Genomic DNA, 18,194 nt, shown 5'->3' on the forward strand with positions numbered 1-18,194 from the left:
TGACTGAACTTGAGCAATTCTGCAAGGAAAAATGGGCAAATATTCCCCAATCTAGGTGTGCAAAGCTAGTACAGACATATTCAAAAAGATTAATGGCTGTAATTAAAGCAAAAGTTGGCTCTACAAAGTATTAAATCAGGGAACTGATGACTTTTCCAACCCTGTTATTCTAGATTTTTTTTTTTTTTTTTTTTTTTTTTTTTTGATTTCAGGTTGTATGACAAATGCAAAGGCTTTTGAAACTATTTTAAAACTATTTTCAACATTTTTAACAATGTAATAATATAAACATTTTTTTTTTAATCACTAAGGAGATTTTTTTTTTTTTTTTTAACCCTTTTAAGAAGATTTCAGTTTGTGCATGAAAAAAAAGGGGATTTTTCTTTTCTTTTAACTAAATTCTGGACAAAAACTGTCAAGTTACTACTGAATCGTCCAGTAAGCCTGGAAAACTTTAATCATTTGTCAAAATGCAGCTAGAATTCTCTGGAACTCCTTTCAAAAAAATTGTCTTGGATGTTGTGGACATGTCTCTAGACATTTCCATGAGACTAGCTTAAAACATCACATCCATTCAAGGTAACGTTACCCTGGGCTCCGTCATGTCGATTCCGATGAGGAAGATGAGCTCAGCAATGAAAAGGTTGATGCATAGGTTCTTGTGGATTGTGTTCCTGTCACTCTGCAGCCCACGGAAGAAGCAGAAGGTGAAGATGCTCATGGCCAGACAGATGAGGGATACCACGATGCCCACACGACTGATGACGCTCAACAAGAGCTCCTGGACTTTATCTGCACCCTGAGAAACAAACAAACAGAGATGGCGGCAGAAAATTTAGATGCAGATCACATTTACCAACTGAGTAAATTATAGAGTATCTAATGAAATTTTCCTTTCTCTTTTGAAATAAAAAGAATTTGTTGTCTAGAAGATTTACAATATATAATATGCAATTCATTTCCAACAAGTAATTTATGTGTAAATAACAACAATCAAAATAAATAAATTTGATTATTTAGCGAGACGCCACACATTTGCCAAATGCATCAAATTCGATCAAATTCACTGTTTTTGTTCAAATAAACTTTTACTAATATTAAAAGTAAACTAAAAACTTTTAAATAGGGCGCTTTGCAGCCGTCTGCAATCCAGCGAGTTATCAGCTTGTAGCGTTTGGCTTAGAGAAGCAGATGAGTGTTGGCGGTGTCTATTATAACAGCTGGGTCTCACAGTAACGCACGGACAAAAGCTTAAATATTTATGAAGATCACATCTTACCAGCAGCTCTCGATGAGCCATGAGCACCGCAAAGTTAGTGAGATGACTACAGGAGCAGGTGGTGTGACTTTTATTGGCGTGGATGAGTTTGCAGCCCTGAGTGGACCAGTATCCCATCATGGTTCTCTCGGAGTAGTTCCAGAAAGAGCAGTTGGAGTTATAGTAGTGCTGCATCTGTAATCGACAGGAGGAGGCAGAAACATTCCTCATGAGTTAGCAGATGATAATGAATTGATATTTAGTAGCTGTCCCTCTGATAATGGCACCAGCGCATGAACATATGAGAAATGGCATTGTAATTCACTTCGACTGTTGCCGTTCATTCTTTCGCAAATGATACGCTGGCCATATCAAACACTCTTTTGAATGCGCAGTGTGTGTTCTCACATAAACGACTAAAGAATCTAATAAGGTTAAATGACTGCGAAATCTAGCATGGGACCATTGATTATATGAGGTGCTAACAGGGGGCAGAATGGTTTGAAGGCATGTCTGTGGAAATCACACAATTACTTTGATAGAGAGCAAAAATCAAGCCGGGTCTCCTCTGGGAGTGTTCCTGACACTTTAAAAGAGAGCGAGATGATAATTGGTCCTCTGGTAATTTCATCCTGCATTGTATAGCTAATCTGGGAGTTAATTTTCCACTCCAAAAAAAGGAAATTGCATCATTTACATCCTAATGTCGACAAACGAATTAGTTTTCATTAAGAATTTGGTCTAGGCTGGTAATAATCATTGGTTCAGACTTTGTTAATTTCATGTTCGATGGCTTAAATAAACCCCTCTGTGACCTTGTAGGGTGTTTGAATTGAGACTGCTTTTATTTTATTTTCTTCGCTGTCTTGCTTTGCTATCCCGCTGCTTTTACGATCCCTTTGTTTGTTTATTGCTTGCACTCACGTCGATGTGCTCCAGGGTGAAAATCACAGGCTCCGATATAAATACACGACTGGATTCTTTGTTTATTGAGGCAGCAATGACGTCGGAATTCACAGCCACGGAGAGGTTGCGTCCGTTGGCCTCGTGGCCGAGCTTCATTGTTGCATTCTCAGTGCTTAGAAACTGCCCCAGGTTCTTATAAAGGGCAAAAACCAACTTGGCAACACCTGCAAAGAGAAAACGACACACCTTACTTCTCATTACAGTCTATTATGTCAGTAAGTCTCACAAAAACTGTCAAGAACAAATCTGGGTTTTATTTCAGCCCAAAATTAAAGGAGGAAAATAGGAATTTTTGCACAATTAAAATGAGGCCTATTAGGAGTAGGATTTTGCAATGTGAGATTGTTTTTATGACATTTAAAATACCAGCTCTCAGTTGTAAAATATGTTTGAAAATTTCAGTTTTAAAAGATCTTAAATTTGGTTTGATTTTTCCTTGTGTGATATTCACCCAAGTACTGTAGATCAGAACACATGATAGACCAATTAATGTATATACCCCACAAAAGTTTCTAACTTCAGTAGGTGGAATTATTTATATTTTTTTTTCAAGGCGACCCTGCAACAGACCAAGTTATGTTTGTCGAAAACAACATATGTTGAGCAGTATGTTCACATCAATGTTCAGATCCTTCTCTGACCATGAGAGCAATTTTATTTCCATAGTGACGGGAGCAATTGGATCTTATATGTTCTTATTCTCACTGGACTTGATACTAATGCAGTACATTGACTGTATATGTGTGTGTGGGCTGGAACGTACCATTACGACTGTTGAGCTTCACAGTATTGGAAGACAATTGGATAGAAATTCCACCCCTGCCGCTCTGGGGAAACCTGAAATCTTGAACCTGCCCATCTGTGCTCAGCACGTAAACATCCAGAACTGCAGAGAGAAATGTTTCAAAAAGTTAGTTCACCAAGTAGAAACAGAGAAAAAAAATAAGTGGGAATTCACTGAGAATGAATTATGGTTTATTTGCATGCACTATCTGAGTTGTTTGATTCACTAAAGGAATTATGCAAATCAGTTAGCAGTGAAAACGCACCCACAAAATCTGTGCTGAATGCAATTTGCATAACGTTATTCTAAATTTTAAGTGCAGACTACCGCAATATGGCGTACTTTACTAGCACATCTCTGAATATAATACTCTTCTCCATCACCTGATGACTAAGTGCTCTCATGATCAATAAAAATTCACCTATAATAATTGTTCTAAATAAGGCACAATATGTAATAAGCCTAGTTTACATAGAATTGAGGCATGCTGCACTGAATACAATGACTTCAAAATATGGCGCAACCTATAACATATTTTTAGATTAGGCAAACTTCAAGTGTTGATTGGTAGGTCCTTGTCTTTTTATTGTCAGAGGTATATAAGAAATAAAAGTGTATAAGGGAAAGTGTATACATCTTGGTATAAATTTCTTTATTCACAATTTTTAATCACATTTTTGCCTTCACTTCATTTTTAAAAGGTCCTGCAGCGTGGCAAATGAATGGAGTAGAAATATTCCATGTAGAGCCTCAATTAATATGAAGTCGTAAAAGCTGCATGCATTACAGTAATAAAGGAAAATACTGTTTAAAATAGTATAAGATGGAGTTTAGCATGCCACACTGCAGGACGTGTCAACTTCCCAAAAGTATTTTATGTCAACTACCCATGTATTCGTAGCGGCTCTTATTAAAATCTCACAGCTGAACCATTTTGAAAACTCAGACTGATCAGCTCCAAAATAAGCTTTTCATGTTGTCAGTTCTCTTCGTTTTGCACATCTCTCATACTCACTTATATTATTGGCTGGTACTTTCACGATGGCCGGTTCCATTAAATTGTCAGCAAGGACAAAGGCTCCTTCCTCCAGGGTGTCCAGTAACATAGTTGCGGCGTGCGTCTGCTCCGTGGTATTCATATCTCGCCACGATTTCAGAGCCTCCGGTCTGAGGAGGTTGTCGACTGTATCCACGATAGCCTGCAGCCCAATGAGACGCTTGTGTCAGCACTAACCACTGTAGTAAGGTCAAATGTCAAAGCCTTGACTTTATCAGCAGCTGTCTGCCCGTGCCCAAATGAAAGCAAACATGCACACTTTGTTTTAGGTTGTTATCAGGTGACACACATAAAAACAGCCTGCAGAAATGTGCCCGACATGCTCTGTCAGTCTCAGGAGTGAAGTATTGAATGTCAAAGGCTCTTCAAGCACGTAAACGGACACATATGAGGTAAAGAAAGACAGCCAGTCGTGACGCCTTATAAATGTGTCCTTTAAGATAAAGACACCATTGTTCTGTGTCATCAGAACTGAAGCCACAGACCACCATTTTCAAATATCATCCACTTGATCCTGCTTTCAATATGAAAGACAGTAATGTCTCTAGGTCTTGATAATATGATGCACAAATCTGAAATGAAGAAAATAGCCACTAGAATTAATTTCTTTAATTATTTTTTTTGCTCTAAAGGCGAAGTGTCTTTTTGCACAGTTAGCGACAGAAAGTTGAATTACAATCTGTTTGATCCAAGAAGGCCCTTCACTTGGCAATTCTGTTTGGTTCTACTAATGACACAGCAATTACATATTTCACCTTTAAACCTATAACCTCAAACAAATTAACTTCAAGATAACAGTTTTATGCTGGATATATGGAACATTATCAATAATATCATATAATATCAGTAAAATAGCTTCCTGAAATGTTTGGTTCAATTACACTCACACAGACAAAAAAAAAAACAAAAAACAAAAAACAAAAAAAAACAGACAACTTCTCAGACTTACACTCTCATACTACTCAATCAGAGCTACTATGCACACATGCACCACCAGACTAAAATATTGATTCATACGGGTTGCCTCCTTTGATAATTATTGTTCATCCGATTGGTTTTGCAGCTCTGACTCATATGATAATAAACTGCACTTACAGCTTTAGTTTCCCACATTTTTATGTTCATTTTTAACTACTCTTAATGGGGAGCTCAAAATCTTGAGCTGCTAAAATCTTTAGCAGCTGAAGATGGTGTGGCAAAACCAATGTAGCAATCAACAGATTTCAAGCACCAGAAAATGGCATCTGTCCTTTGACATCTACAAGCTAAGGAGAGCAACAACAACACATGCACCGCCAACCTGCAAATCAAGCACACATCAACAGATATTAACACATGACTTTAACAATAAAGAAACTGAAAAAGAAATAAACAGACCACCAACAAACACATAAAAGTTATGAATTTGGCATAAAATTTGCAACCACACAATTTCCAAGCCACTGAAATATTGAACCTCCAGGAATGAAGACAGACACTGGCGGAGTGAAATGCTGTGGCGACAGTGAGAATGAAAGGACACATGACCATGCTGAGAAACAATAGCAGGAAAAGAAAAAGAGAAAGTACAGAAACAAGTGAAGACCATAGTAGCGTAGCACAAATATACCTTCATATACGCTCTGCACGTCCTTTCTCGCTTTTGAAGCTTTTTCATTTGAGAGAGGACACACACAAGAACAAAAACAGACCAAAGAAACACAGTTAGAAAGGTTGATGGTGTACTAATGGGTTCTCCAATCCACAAGCACTTCAGAAACACAGTATAGCAGTGGATCTGCTATGATGAAATCATGTAACGGATGAATGTAAGGGTGTACAGAGTGGCCTTGCTTTGAGAACAACAATTTAGTCTGGCGATTTCAAAACCCACAGGTGCTCTTACTAAGTAAAAATAGAATCAGTAACTCATTAACCATCTGAAATATGCAAATTACATATATATGCAAAACAACATGCAGACACAGACTGCCTAAATCAATGTGTAGTTTACACACTGTGTGGACTGGGATCAGGGTTGAGAAATGAATCCGAAAGCTGAACTAAGAGGGCTTGAGTAAAGGTAAGGATTAGTAATAGTGGTTAGGGTTGGTAATTAGACACTGGGTCAGCGCTAAAGGTTAGGATCTAGGTTAGATGAAGGGGTTTAGGGTAAGACAAAGATTTAGGGTTAGAGATTGGAGATCAAAGTTGGTAATTAAAGTTACATGCAGCTGAAACATATGCAAACAAATATGCAGACGCATATTTTCTAAGTCAAGGTGTGGTTCACTTCTATATACTTTAAACCTTTTTTGGGTTGTTTCATCCCAAATTTGATTCAAATATGGACAAACCCAGTCCCTGGGTTACATTTTTAAATCAAATGTTTTAACCTAACGGTTGTGTTTGTCCATATTTGACCCAAATTTGAGTTGAAACAAGACTGTTGGATCAAGATCAGGGTTAGGGACTGGAGTTGGAATCTAAACTAAAATAAGGGGTTGGGGTTGGATAAGGTTGGAGGTTAGAAGCAAAAAAAAAAACTTAAAAGTCAAGATTAGGTTTAGTATTTTATATTTGACATTAGTGTTGGAGTTAGGAATAGTGGTTAAGGTTAAGATTTAACCCTAGAAATTCAGGGCTAGGGTTAGGGTTTAAGATCAGAAATTAGGGGATAGGACCATGGTTCAGTGAATGTGAGGTCAAGTGAAATAAATGTTTGATTTAGAATTCAGAGTTTGAAATTAAAGTTTAGAGTATGGGTTGATAGGTTAAACTAAGGATGTCGGTCCTAGAACATGCCCTATTCATGTACATCATATTAGCTGACATCTACATGACTCCCATGAGACAAATTACACTCTTGTTAGTGCACTGTCCAAACTTTTTGCAATGAGGCTAGTGTGCCGTCTCTCCTTCCATTGGACTGTAACTGCAAAATTCATTTGAAGGAAAGGTGATACACAGTAACTAACACCAAATGATTGTTTATTTCCATGCAAAATAAGTTCTCTTAGTGAGTACAGCTTTTTCTTCAGTTACTTGAATTCACAGATATGTGCTCACCTTCACCCACTTCTTTGATTTTAATGAATGAAATGTAAGAAAGCTATACGGACAACACAGTAGCTCAAAAAGAGCTTTTTGTCTCTGCATTAAGAAAAAAATAATGTTACTTACAGCTTGAAACTTTCAATGGAGAAGACAGGTTACGACTCATTAGGTCGATTTCCCATTGCATCACATCAGATGCTATGGGGAATGCCATCAGCATCAGCATGACTAGTGTCTGAAGCACGTGTTTAAACATGATAAATTTTATAGGCCAGAAGGAATTCCAATGCAATGAGATGCAGTGTCTCATTCCCCTTCTCAGGGAACCATGGTTACAGTTGTAGCCCTGTTGTTCCCTTTCGAAGTGGAACTCTACACTGCGTCTGATCAAACTCTATGGGGAACAAATGCCCCCTCCATGATGAGGGAGCGTGTGCCACATTAGCTGTGACTATGCACTACCACAGTGGGCATAGCATAACTGACTCAATGGACTTACCTGCCAGAGTCAAATGCATCTGATCCTGCAGGTGCACACTGGGTCACAGATCTGTCATGTGGCAATATTTCCTTCGGCCAATTCCCAAACTTCCAAGCTCACTAACACGGAAAGTCCTGGTCTTTTTCAACCTTCCTCCCTCCCTTGTGGGCCAGGTGTTAGCCTCCAGTCCAAGAACATTTTGGCTATGTCAGCTTCATCTGCTAGACACCGCCTATAGGGAATACTGGCCCAGTGAGAATGTTTTTAGTTCCCTTAGCCTACTACTACCTCTAGGGGGAGAAAGCATAGAAATCAATTTTATCTAGAATAATATCCTTATATGAAAATCTCTGACCCCTAGGGATCCTCAGGGGTGCTTCAGCTTTGCTGCACCATTACAAATTGGGAAGAGCTCACGCCTTGCCTGGATTAACCCCAGATCTCAAGACTCCAGCACACCTAAAGGTGCCTAACAACAAGAAGGGAAGCTTAAAGGCAAATACCACTACTCATCGGGTTCTTAGAGATCAGTCAAGGCTCTTGTGGGGAGCGGAGGTTCCTACTTTAAGACCCTCAGTAATGGGGGAGGGACCTTCTCTACACTCAACCCTGAAGAACATCATACCAAAGGGAGCTGCTAAGTGTTAGCTGCAACCCAATGATACTGCTATCTTCTTAAAGGGAGCTATAAAGGAGCTAACCAACTTAAAAAGACTCAATTATTGGGGGAGGCTGCTTCAATTCTCACCGTACTCATCTAGGACCTGCTACAGCCTGTACTAAAACAATTAGCACAGGCTACATTTAGAGACAGAACAAGAAGGGAGGGGGAAGAGGGCAGGAGGAAAGATGTTATTTCTACTCAACAATTTGCTTAGTCACCAAGAGAGCCCCGATTGACCGCATCAGAAGACAATCCCTGCCTCTGATCCAAATCTTTGAGCAGCTTTCCACTTGGTATGACTGTAACACGGGCATCATGTGTAAGGCACCCTCGGCCTGACCTGCTTCTGCATACACCCTGCCATTCAAGTGTGAGGTGGTACATAATGGCTTAGATGGCAGGGTTGGGGCCTTCAAAGAAGATATATCACTCTGAGAGAGATAGCTCACAAGTGTCTCTTCAGTGGGTGGCATCTTTACATATCCCCACTCACGCAATCCCTCCACATTTAAGTAATTTGAATTTTGAAAGGGATAAATGTGAGCTGAATTTTGTTTCTTCCACAATCTCTCTACCTCAGCTTGAAGATTTTAGCAGAAACTGAAGTCTTATCAGAGCGGGACGTTTATGGCCTGACAGGAAGTACTCATTGAGTCTGCAACGAGTAGTGCTAGTCGTGGCGTGAGCCATAACCTCCAATAGTATCATATGCGGGGATGGCAGGCTGGGAGAGCTCACAATATCTTCACCTCCTCAGCCATGTCCACCTCCTCCGGGCTGGACAGTGCTAGCAATATGCTATTCGTTGGATCAGAAGATTTAGGAGACAGAATGTCTTGATCTAGCAGATCATTCGAGCCAGTAACTGAGGAATATGAGAGAGACATAACCTTCTCGAATTCCTCAGCCAGCTCGAGCTGTGATCCCCATGAGCTCAGTCTCTGACGTGCCTCAGCTACTGCGGGACCCGAGCCACGGAGCTTCCTCATTGCAAATTTCTCGCAATGAGCACATTCAGCCCTTTCGAGAACATGCTCCTCACCCAAACTGAAAACACATAGGTAGATTGTGTCATCAGGTGTCAAAAAAACAATGACATAGAGGCACAAACTTCTTGAGAAGCTTGCCTGAGTGCATTTACAAAATAATCGCCTTCACACATGCTAACACAAACAAACGGCTCCTGAAGACAACAAAAGGTGATGACGTACATAGCAGGCGCCCTCTTATACTCACGGCGCACCGGTAGTGAAGTCATGGACTGTCATTAACCAATAAAATTGCTGTGTTTAAACGTGCTTCAGACACCCTTTACCCTGATGCCATTCCCCGTAGCATCTGATTAGACACAGTGTAGAGTTCCACTTCTATGGGAAACAGAAATGTCTTAGGTTTTATTAAAAATCCCTTCATTTGTTGTTGATGAAAAAAAAAAGTCTTATGGGTTTAAAACAACATGAGGGTGAGTAATTGACGACATAATTTTCATTTTTGGGTTACCTTTTACTTTACTTTACTTTACTTTACTTTACTTTACTTTACTTTACTTTACTTTATTTATAAAGGGACCATGTACAATTTTTAACATAAATGTTTCCATTCCATGCATTGTACCAGATTTAGCTAAAAGCTCATTTTCACCCTATCCCTTTAAGTCACAAAACTTGGAAGGTGTATTCAATGTGTTTAAAATGCTCATTAAGACATAATAAAAAGTAAAAAATAATAATCAAACAATTTATTCCAAGCCTTCTAAAGAGTCACTTTAAATAATAAACACATTTAATTTAGGCTTCTTCCACATATAAACACTGACCAATGCACATATATAAAGTGTCTGCTACAGTACATATATAAATACATATATCATATTAAATATGATTAACTTAAGCTCAAACATACTTGCTCGATGTTCAAGAACCAGTGAGGTTTGTTCTCCCCCATCAAGCATGTTGAGCTGCTGTTGGTCATATTTAATGTGTCCTATTTATGTCCACTAATAAATGTTTATATGTGAATAAAATCCTAAATTAAATCTGTTCATCATATAAAGGCATGATGTCACTTCAGAGGACTTGATTAATATATATTATTTTTACAGTGTATTTATGTTTCAATGTATTTGGAAGGACAGAAATCTCTTAGGTTTTATTAAACATATATGGTATTTGTGAACAAAAGTGTTATGGATTTGGAATGGGTTCATGAGTAATTGATGTGTTTAAAAACTCTCTGTTCAATCCCACCAAATGATTTCTATTAAATATAAGCTCAGCAGTCTTGGAACATGCTAAATAGAGCCATATATCTTTAAAGATCATGTTTGATGAATGTATGCCCCAAGATGCATCATTTATGATTGAAGTAAATATTATATTACGGCCAGTTGTAATCAGTATGGTTGGCATGCAGTTAAGTACATAAAGCGGTCTTACATTTAGTATGTATTTTAAATGCAATGCATAGATTTTATATAAAACCAACTAATATTAAACTGGCTTCATTCATTTTCTTGTGACCTATTTTCAGAAAGTTTCTGTCGCTGCATTCTAATTTGCATACTTGTAAAATGCACTAAAACATGTACTATTTTGGTGAAAGTATGAGTGTGCAGTAAGACAGTGCACTAATATTGGGACATATTACCATGTTATATAATTGTGCCGTGAAACCACAGGCCCCCTTTGTCACGTACCTTTTGTATTTGCCTTTAAATTCATTGCTCAAATATTCATCTTTTCTTAATGTTTTTTTGTTTTTTTTCCAACTTTGTCATACATATACATTCATGCATCTAAAAACTGCTGTGGCAGCTTCATCCTCATGCCTCACCACTTTTCTACAGCTGAAAAGACCTCTTCTGTTGTGCAACATGTTATATTAGTTGAAAATTCGTGTACAAATGCACACCAGACAAAGTGTATCTGCCCTGTAATTTGAGACACATTAATTCTAATTAGACATTCTATGTAGGAATGGATTCGCTTCGGTCTGTGCATTTATTCTATTTTTGATTCTCCAATAGCACAATGGGGTGTAACACAATGAGTTTGATGCTGTTTAACAGTCAAGTGTCCTTTAAGCAAAGTGCCTCTGAAAGAGACCAAGGCATGCTGCTGCTTATTAAAAAACCATGTTGAAAATGAAATCCTGTTAATACCTTATTGAAGCTGCGGCCGGTGGAGTCTTTCTCGCTGGGTCGCAGTTCCTGTAACTGAGCGTCTAGAATATCCACCAGCTGCTCCATGAGCCTCATGGTAGAGCTAATGTCACCGGCAAAAATGGCTCCTTTGGTATGTTTGGCCAGCTCGTTCGCCAGGTTGGCTGCGTTTTCCCCACTCCGGATCTGAGAGATTACACAAATTAACCTCACAGCATGGTTCTGAAAAATATCATTTTGTATCTACGAGGCTCTTGACTCCCATTATGACATCATCATGCTGATTCAGCAACAGCCCCCGCGAGCAATTGCAGCTATCATTAGAAACTGGTAACACTTTGGAAGAGCATTTGGAAACACTTCCTGGGTTTCAATGGCTAAGGCATTTCTGTTACTTTAGTTCATTTTTGTGTGTGTACTGTAGGAAGTTGGTGTCCCACTGTGCACATCCATTCTATTTACAGGAAGCATCTCACATTAACACAAAAGCACACACTGAAAAGTGCACCAGATCAATCTGTAGGATCCCTATTGGATGTTTGAAGGCTGTGAGTCTTCGTCTTAACTAGTGATAACAGAAAGAATGAGCTCCAAAATATGGCACTGGAGAGCATTTTATTTTTATGACGTTATGCTCTAAAAACTGCCACATTTTTTGCTCCTCGTTCTGCGAGGACAGAAATGTTCTGGAACTACAAACCTTTTGAGCGACTTGATTCACCCAGTGGGACGTACAGTTGCTCAGATCTGGGCCTTTTGGGTTCCAGGTCCCAGAGGAGAGAACACATAGGTAGGAGGCAGTGCCTGTTTAAATAAGGACATCATCATCATTATTGTTAAGCTGCATTAGTACTAGTAGTGTTTTGTATGTAAGTACAATATATATTGTTTCAAGCTCTAAAATAGTATTGTTTGACATTTATGATTTGAAGTTGCCAAATAAGAACCAGCATCTTGATTATTACGCTGCTGCTTACCAAATAAATAAATGAATATATGGAAATTAACAATTGTTAATTATTATTATTATTAACAATGAAATATCATTAGTAGTAAACCTTCATTAACAAGATGCTTAAATGTGGTAAAATCACTGTAAAGCTTGGCCTCTCATGGCTTTACTGATTTATTCAAATGTTGATGAAGTTGATCCTAAGAGAATAGACACATTTCCCTGCCTACAGGCTAAACTCATATTAAAATAACTAGTGACTGATAGCAATTCAAAAAGCCCTGAGTGGAAAAAAAAAAAAAAAAAAAACTGTAGTGTTACACTTCAACAGATACATGCACCCACCTCGAGTTCCTTTGGGGCAGGGCCGTTCCACCAGCATGCCCCTCTGCGTCTGCGGCCACAGTATGTCCCTAAGCTCTACGCTCTCACAGAAGCGCTCAGGTGGAGGGAAGGACTCCAGCGAGGGTGGTGTGGTGGTTTGGGGAAGTACAGCTGGTGATTTGGGTGTCTTATTAACAGCTCTGGTCCCTGTAGTGGTAACAGTAGTCACCTGACCTCTCGGCTGAGTAGTGGTTGTTGTAGTGGTTGTTGGTTTTAGTAACTTTGGTGTTGTGGATGCCTCTGAGATAGGTGGTGCTAAAAAAACAATGGGTAAAATTAGTTTTTTTTTTTTCCTCCCCCGCAAATTATGTCATGTTTTTGGATGTCGTTTTTTGTTATTGCTTGGCCAATTTTTTTTTGTCTTATCAAGCCTGGAAAAAAAATATATATATTTTTTTAAACCTGAGATATAGTTCTCACTGCAAAGCGCTTAATAAAAGAGAATAATTATGAAATAAAGCATTCAGCTTGCCTACAAGACCTTCAAGCTCTGTTATATCTCAAGAGCTTATTTAAGAGCTGAGTCGCAAAGTTGTTTGAACATATTTTCTCTCACCCTCTTTTTCTTTGTTCTTGTCTCTATATTAGTCTTAATATATAACTAATGTAATGCCACAGGCAAAAAAAAAAAAAAAAAAAAAAAAAACATGGTACACATATCAGTGTAAACTGAGCAAAGTTTGCAGGCCACACTTCAAAAACGTAATTATGTTTTTTTTTTTTTTTCCTATCTAGAAAATTATATAATTATAACCAGAAAGACATCCATACATGAATTAAAGGGTTTGAGTCCCAGATAACTCCAAATTCTTTGCAGTTTGCATTGGTTCTTCCTTTACAGGGACCCAAAACGAACCTCTGAACTTCACTTTCACAGGCTAACAAGATTCTTTGAACGACAGCGTGCAACCAAGAAACCCAGTGATGAAGTGGCCCATATGAGAGATTTTAGCACAGTATGGGTTTGCGAGAATCTCCATGTATGTTTGTGAGAGGAAAAAGACAGATCGAGTGAAAGAAAATGCTTTCTTTTTGAGGTTAGATGTGACCTACTGTGCATTAGTGTCAACTGACCAGCCATAGCTCTGGTTCAGATAAAAACTGAGCAAAAACAGCTGAAACGTCTTTACCTGCAGACCCCGATCTTTACGGTTTTCACCCATGTGTGTGAGTTTTGACACGGTTGGCATGCCTGGCGTGCCGTTATTGGCCTTTCACTCCAGATTCGGGCTGTTTGTCATGATGGCTGTAAAACAAGCTTTAGCTCAATGTTCCAGAATTATACCACAGTTGAGAGAAGCCTGTTAAAAGTAAACAGGAAACCACATTCGCAACCCATTTTACTATATCTTTATCCTAAAATAATGCTTAAATAACTATTTGTCTTTTAGGTAATATCCATGCATATGTTACGTGAGCTAAAAAAGCTCAAAAGACGTTCAGGCGGAATAATGTACACTGATGAATTGTGTATACAAATGTGTATTAAGAAAGCAGACAGTCAATTTGATGTTTTTCATTTTGACTTTAACTACTGATCAGACAAAAATAAAGACCAGTGTCCATTACAAAAGAAGACATCATGAATACAACTTTATGCTTGCATTTTTATTATTATTATAAACTTCAGTTATTATATTTTACTATAATTCACATTTATAGAAGCTAACAGTAATACTTAAGTGTTTTTAAGAGATCTGTCACTCACTTTTGTAGAAAAAAACCCCAAAACAACTTCGAGAGAAAGAAATAAATAAATAAATAAATAAATAAATTCACTCATACTTCAAAGCATGAGATATCAGAGCATCTCAGTTCAAGAAGCTATTGAAAGTACTATAAAGCCCTAAAGACACTGTTCTATAAAGTATTTTAGATTCTTTAAGCATATAAGTGCCTTTAGATATCAATTTGTACTTTGATACAAAGTACTTTGCTATATACTATAGTATTGAATGACTAACTTATTCATGTACCATGGTGTGTGCACGGTACTCCAAAGAATACCATGGTATTATGGCACATGTCAAAATAATGGAATTTGTATTGAAATAGTAGTATTACCATAACACTATATGCTTGGGAAAAACCATCCTAGTACAATTGCACTTTTTGTGAAAGATGTTTTCAAACTTTGACTCTATTGTCCTTTGTGCTTTAGGTTTAATTTCTGTGTGGGTTGTGCTGTGTCCTTCAACACTGAACATGGGGGCGGTAAATGAATACTTAGTCAGCTGTCTCATAGCACCAAGGTGTCTGTTATTATTTTACAGAACACCTTTGAAATCTGATTTATGGGTAGAGGTATTAATTTTCTCTTTGTTGTAACAAAGGCAGTTTCTCTTAAGATAAGTACGTCTGCAGTGCTGTAATGAAAATGGCTCAAAGGAACCTTCAGTTCAATGTCAAAAAGAAGAAATATTACCTTCACAACAGAGAACCATTTCAACCTAAATATTCAAATGAAGTTGTGGTGATAAGCACCCACGTAAATGTTCTAGTATGGTGGGGAATTTCCAGTAACTTCTTTTGTTTTTACATTGAGCTAATGATACATTTTTAAACCTTTCCCTATCCCAGACACCCCAAAATTACACATTGCTATTTTTATTAAACCTCATAGGGGTTGTTGGCCAGTCCTAAAAATGTAGGCAAATTCAGAAAACACACACATACCTGACTATAACTATTTAAATGGGGACACACCATAAACTTCAACTGTTGTAAATGTATTAGTTTGAACCCTTAGCCCTATTTTTATTTTACTTTGAGAGTGAGAACTCCAAAAACTTACAATAAATAAAGGTTAGGAGGGGCTAATATAGGAAACGGGCTCAATGAAGTTATGCTGGCATGGGGGAGGGGCTAAATGAGAGTTAACTGAGGGAGGGGCTAAATTTGATTATCTTGGGAGGGGCTAAATGTGAGAGGGCTGGTGATGAGAGTAAATGGTTGGGCTGGGGGTTTAAAATGGCAATAAGAGACAGATTCGAGAGGTGTGGGCAAATGTGGAGCTCATAAAGTAGAAATTGGCATCTATTAGATATTGTAGCAGTGGTAGAAAAATTAATAATTTTTAATTCAAGGAAGGTATTTAACAAAAATAGAGGCCACAGAGCAATCTCTCCAAGTGGAAGTAAGAGAGAGACTAAAAATAAAGCCAAATCCATTTGGTCTTCTGAACACAAAACTGTATTTTTGCAGGCAGGAACAGAGCAGGCTCTGCATAAATTTTGCTAACCATCAGCAGTGTAATATCACATGGCAATTATCACAATCAGTGTCAAACTAATTCCATTAATGATGAGCAAAAATGAGATTAAGTGGCAAGCAGTGTAATGTGTGTTTTCCACCCCGATTCAGATGGCAAATATAAATGCTGTCTGTCTCTTTCACATCAAGATGATTCCCCATTATGAAAGATGATTCCAGTATGAATATGCTGCTGGTTTTAATCATTTTCTCTTTCAACAAATGGCGCATATGATGCTATTTAGGATTTTTATGAGATATCACACTAATATGTTATGCCTGCAATCTATCAAGCCAGCAAACAAGCAACCAGTCAAGTAATCTGGCAGGTGTGGTATACATTCCACAAATACCTAGTATTATATACATTTAATATTTATATTTTATATTTATTACCCCAAAAAAAAAAATCCCCCAAAAAAAAAAAAAAAAAAAAAAAAAAAATGCAAATTTCATAGAAAATAAATTGAAAATTAAACAGCATACATAATATCATGTTTGATTTCCTGAGATCACGACCAACATTTTCAGAAGGTTAAACGTCTTTCACTGGTCATTTGTGGAAAATTTTATATTCAACAGAATGTTATATTTGAGAATATTTTCCCTTTCAGTGAAGAGCTAAAAAACCTTACCGTATTTACAGCCAGAATAATGTGATCATTACAGTCTGAGCAAAATGAAAAAGTTTAATTTCTAAATGAATAACACTAATTAAGCCAAACAGCAACAGTGGCAAATGAATAAGTCACAGTTAATACTGACTGCAGTTATTGATGTAGTTACATATGTGATATTGGAGTAATTCTGCTCAAGTTGCATTAAGTAAACTAGATATACAGTAAACAAGCATAACTGTATTTTTTTTTTCTCAATTAGAAAATAATAATTGATTATTATTGTATAATCTGATCTGTTATAAATCTTTATTTTTCTAGTTATTATTTTCTTTTGCCAACTTAATCAATTATAGTTATATTAATTGCTTCAAATAAACCTGTCCCTTGTTGTTGTTGGCTTTACATTTTGATCAAACTCTCTTCCATTCAAAGTGAGCCGTTCTGGGCCAGAATTAAGTCAAAAAGTCTGGTTATGAATGACTGTAAGTTAGGAATGTGATTTGCCTTAAATAGCCTGACAATTAATCTCGAAATCGCTCCATCCCTGAAGAGGAGGAGCTTATATTGCCCTCTAACTTAAAGGGGAGGGGTTCCCTCCATTAAAGGAGAGGCCTTATCATGTCGTACATACTCTAGTGGTTCGTTATACCAGTGTCTCAAAATCAAGGTAATTTCACAGCTATCAAAGTAAAGTGGAGCAAACATCAACTCCTCAGAGCACAACTCTGACGGCTGTGTGAGTGAGCTGATTATTGAGATGATGAGATAATCACCACATCTAAAATAGAGAAAACACATCAGTATACAAATGATGGCAGATTAGATTCAAGTGGGGATGGGGGGTATCATTCAACTCGCGCACTGCACAGGAGCTAATGCTAGTGAAATTAGCATGTTTTTGTCCTTCATCAGCACTGATTGTAGAGCTAATTACTTCCTTTACAGGCGGCTAAAAGACAGGCAGAACATACACAGGCATATTCAATCAGCCACATCGTATAAGTGTGAACCACAAGTGGATACATTGTGGTAACAATGTGATAACATTTCCTTAATGAAAGATTCGAACCCTCCGAGGTAACACCCTAGGGAAATGTCCAATGAATTTTATATTTAAGCCCTAATACTTTGCATCTGAAGTGATATTGAGTTGATATTTCTTACTTAATTGCTTGCTTGTGCAGGGACAAATTTGTTCGATGGTTTTAATTCAGTGCTAGTAATTGCTTCAGGCTAAAGTAAAGCTGCTAGCACATGCTAGAAATGATGCTATTCTATCCTGATCTCAAAAATAAGTCTGATATAATAAGTAGTGCAGATAGTAATATGATTATGAATGTCATACACAGCCTTCGGAGAGGTGTTTTGGCTCTGTTCCACATTTTAAAGCAGCGTCTTAAAGGGATAGTTCAGCCGAAAAATGAAATTTCTGTCATTAATTACTCACACTCATGTCGTTCCAAACCCGTAAGACAGTTCATCTTCGGAACACAAATGAAGATCATTTTTAATGAAATCTGAGAGCTTTCTGTCCCTCAATTGACAGCCTACACAACTACCACTTTCAAACCCTAGAAAGT

At 37.7% G+C, this 18,194-nt stretch overlaps 1 protein-coding gene across 38 annotated transcripts in view; it reads right to left on the reverse strand.

Annotated features, from left to right (window-relative positions):
* Positions 1–18,194, reverse strand: part of adgrl2a (adhesion G protein-coupled receptor L2a) — a 112,475-nt gene that overhangs the window by 26,578 nt on the left and 67,703 nt on the right. For 28 of the 38 annotated variants that reach the window (XR_007182056.1, XR_007182058.1, XR_007182057.1 and 25 more), the window contains 9 exons: positions 12,704–12,997; positions 12,107–12,210; positions 11,407–11,592; positions 5,675–5,713; positions 4,024–4,207; positions 2,988–3,110; positions 2,183–2,388; positions 1,280–1,453; positions 590–799 (listed from right to left, as the gene is read on the reverse strand). Coding sequence is in view for 35 of the 38 variants with exons in the window: in XM_048171848.1 (XP_048027805.1) it covers positions 590–799; positions 1,280–1,453; positions 2,183–2,388; positions 2,988–3,110; positions 4,024–4,207; positions 5,675–5,713; positions 11,407–11,592; positions 12,107–12,210; positions 12,704–12,997 (1,520 nt within the window). In the remaining 3 variants the exon portion in view is untranslated. The remainder of the gene's footprint in view (positions 1–589; positions 800–1,279; positions 1,454–2,182; positions 2,389–2,987; positions 3,111–4,023; positions 4,208–5,674; positions 5,714–11,406; positions 11,593–12,106; positions 12,211–12,703; positions 12,998–18,194) is intronic. The other 10 variants (XM_048171868.1, XM_048171867.1, XM_048171851.1 and 7 more) reach the window with 1 other exon arrangement.

This window comes from Megalobrama amblycephala, linkage group LG21 (genome assembly GCF_018812025.1).
Source record: "Megalobrama amblycephala isolate DHTTF-2021 linkage group LG21, ASM1881202v1, whole genome shotgun sequence".
NCBI classification, from domain to species: domain Eukaryota; kingdom Metazoa; phylum Chordata; class Actinopteri; order Cypriniformes; family Xenocyprididae; genus Megalobrama; species Megalobrama amblycephala.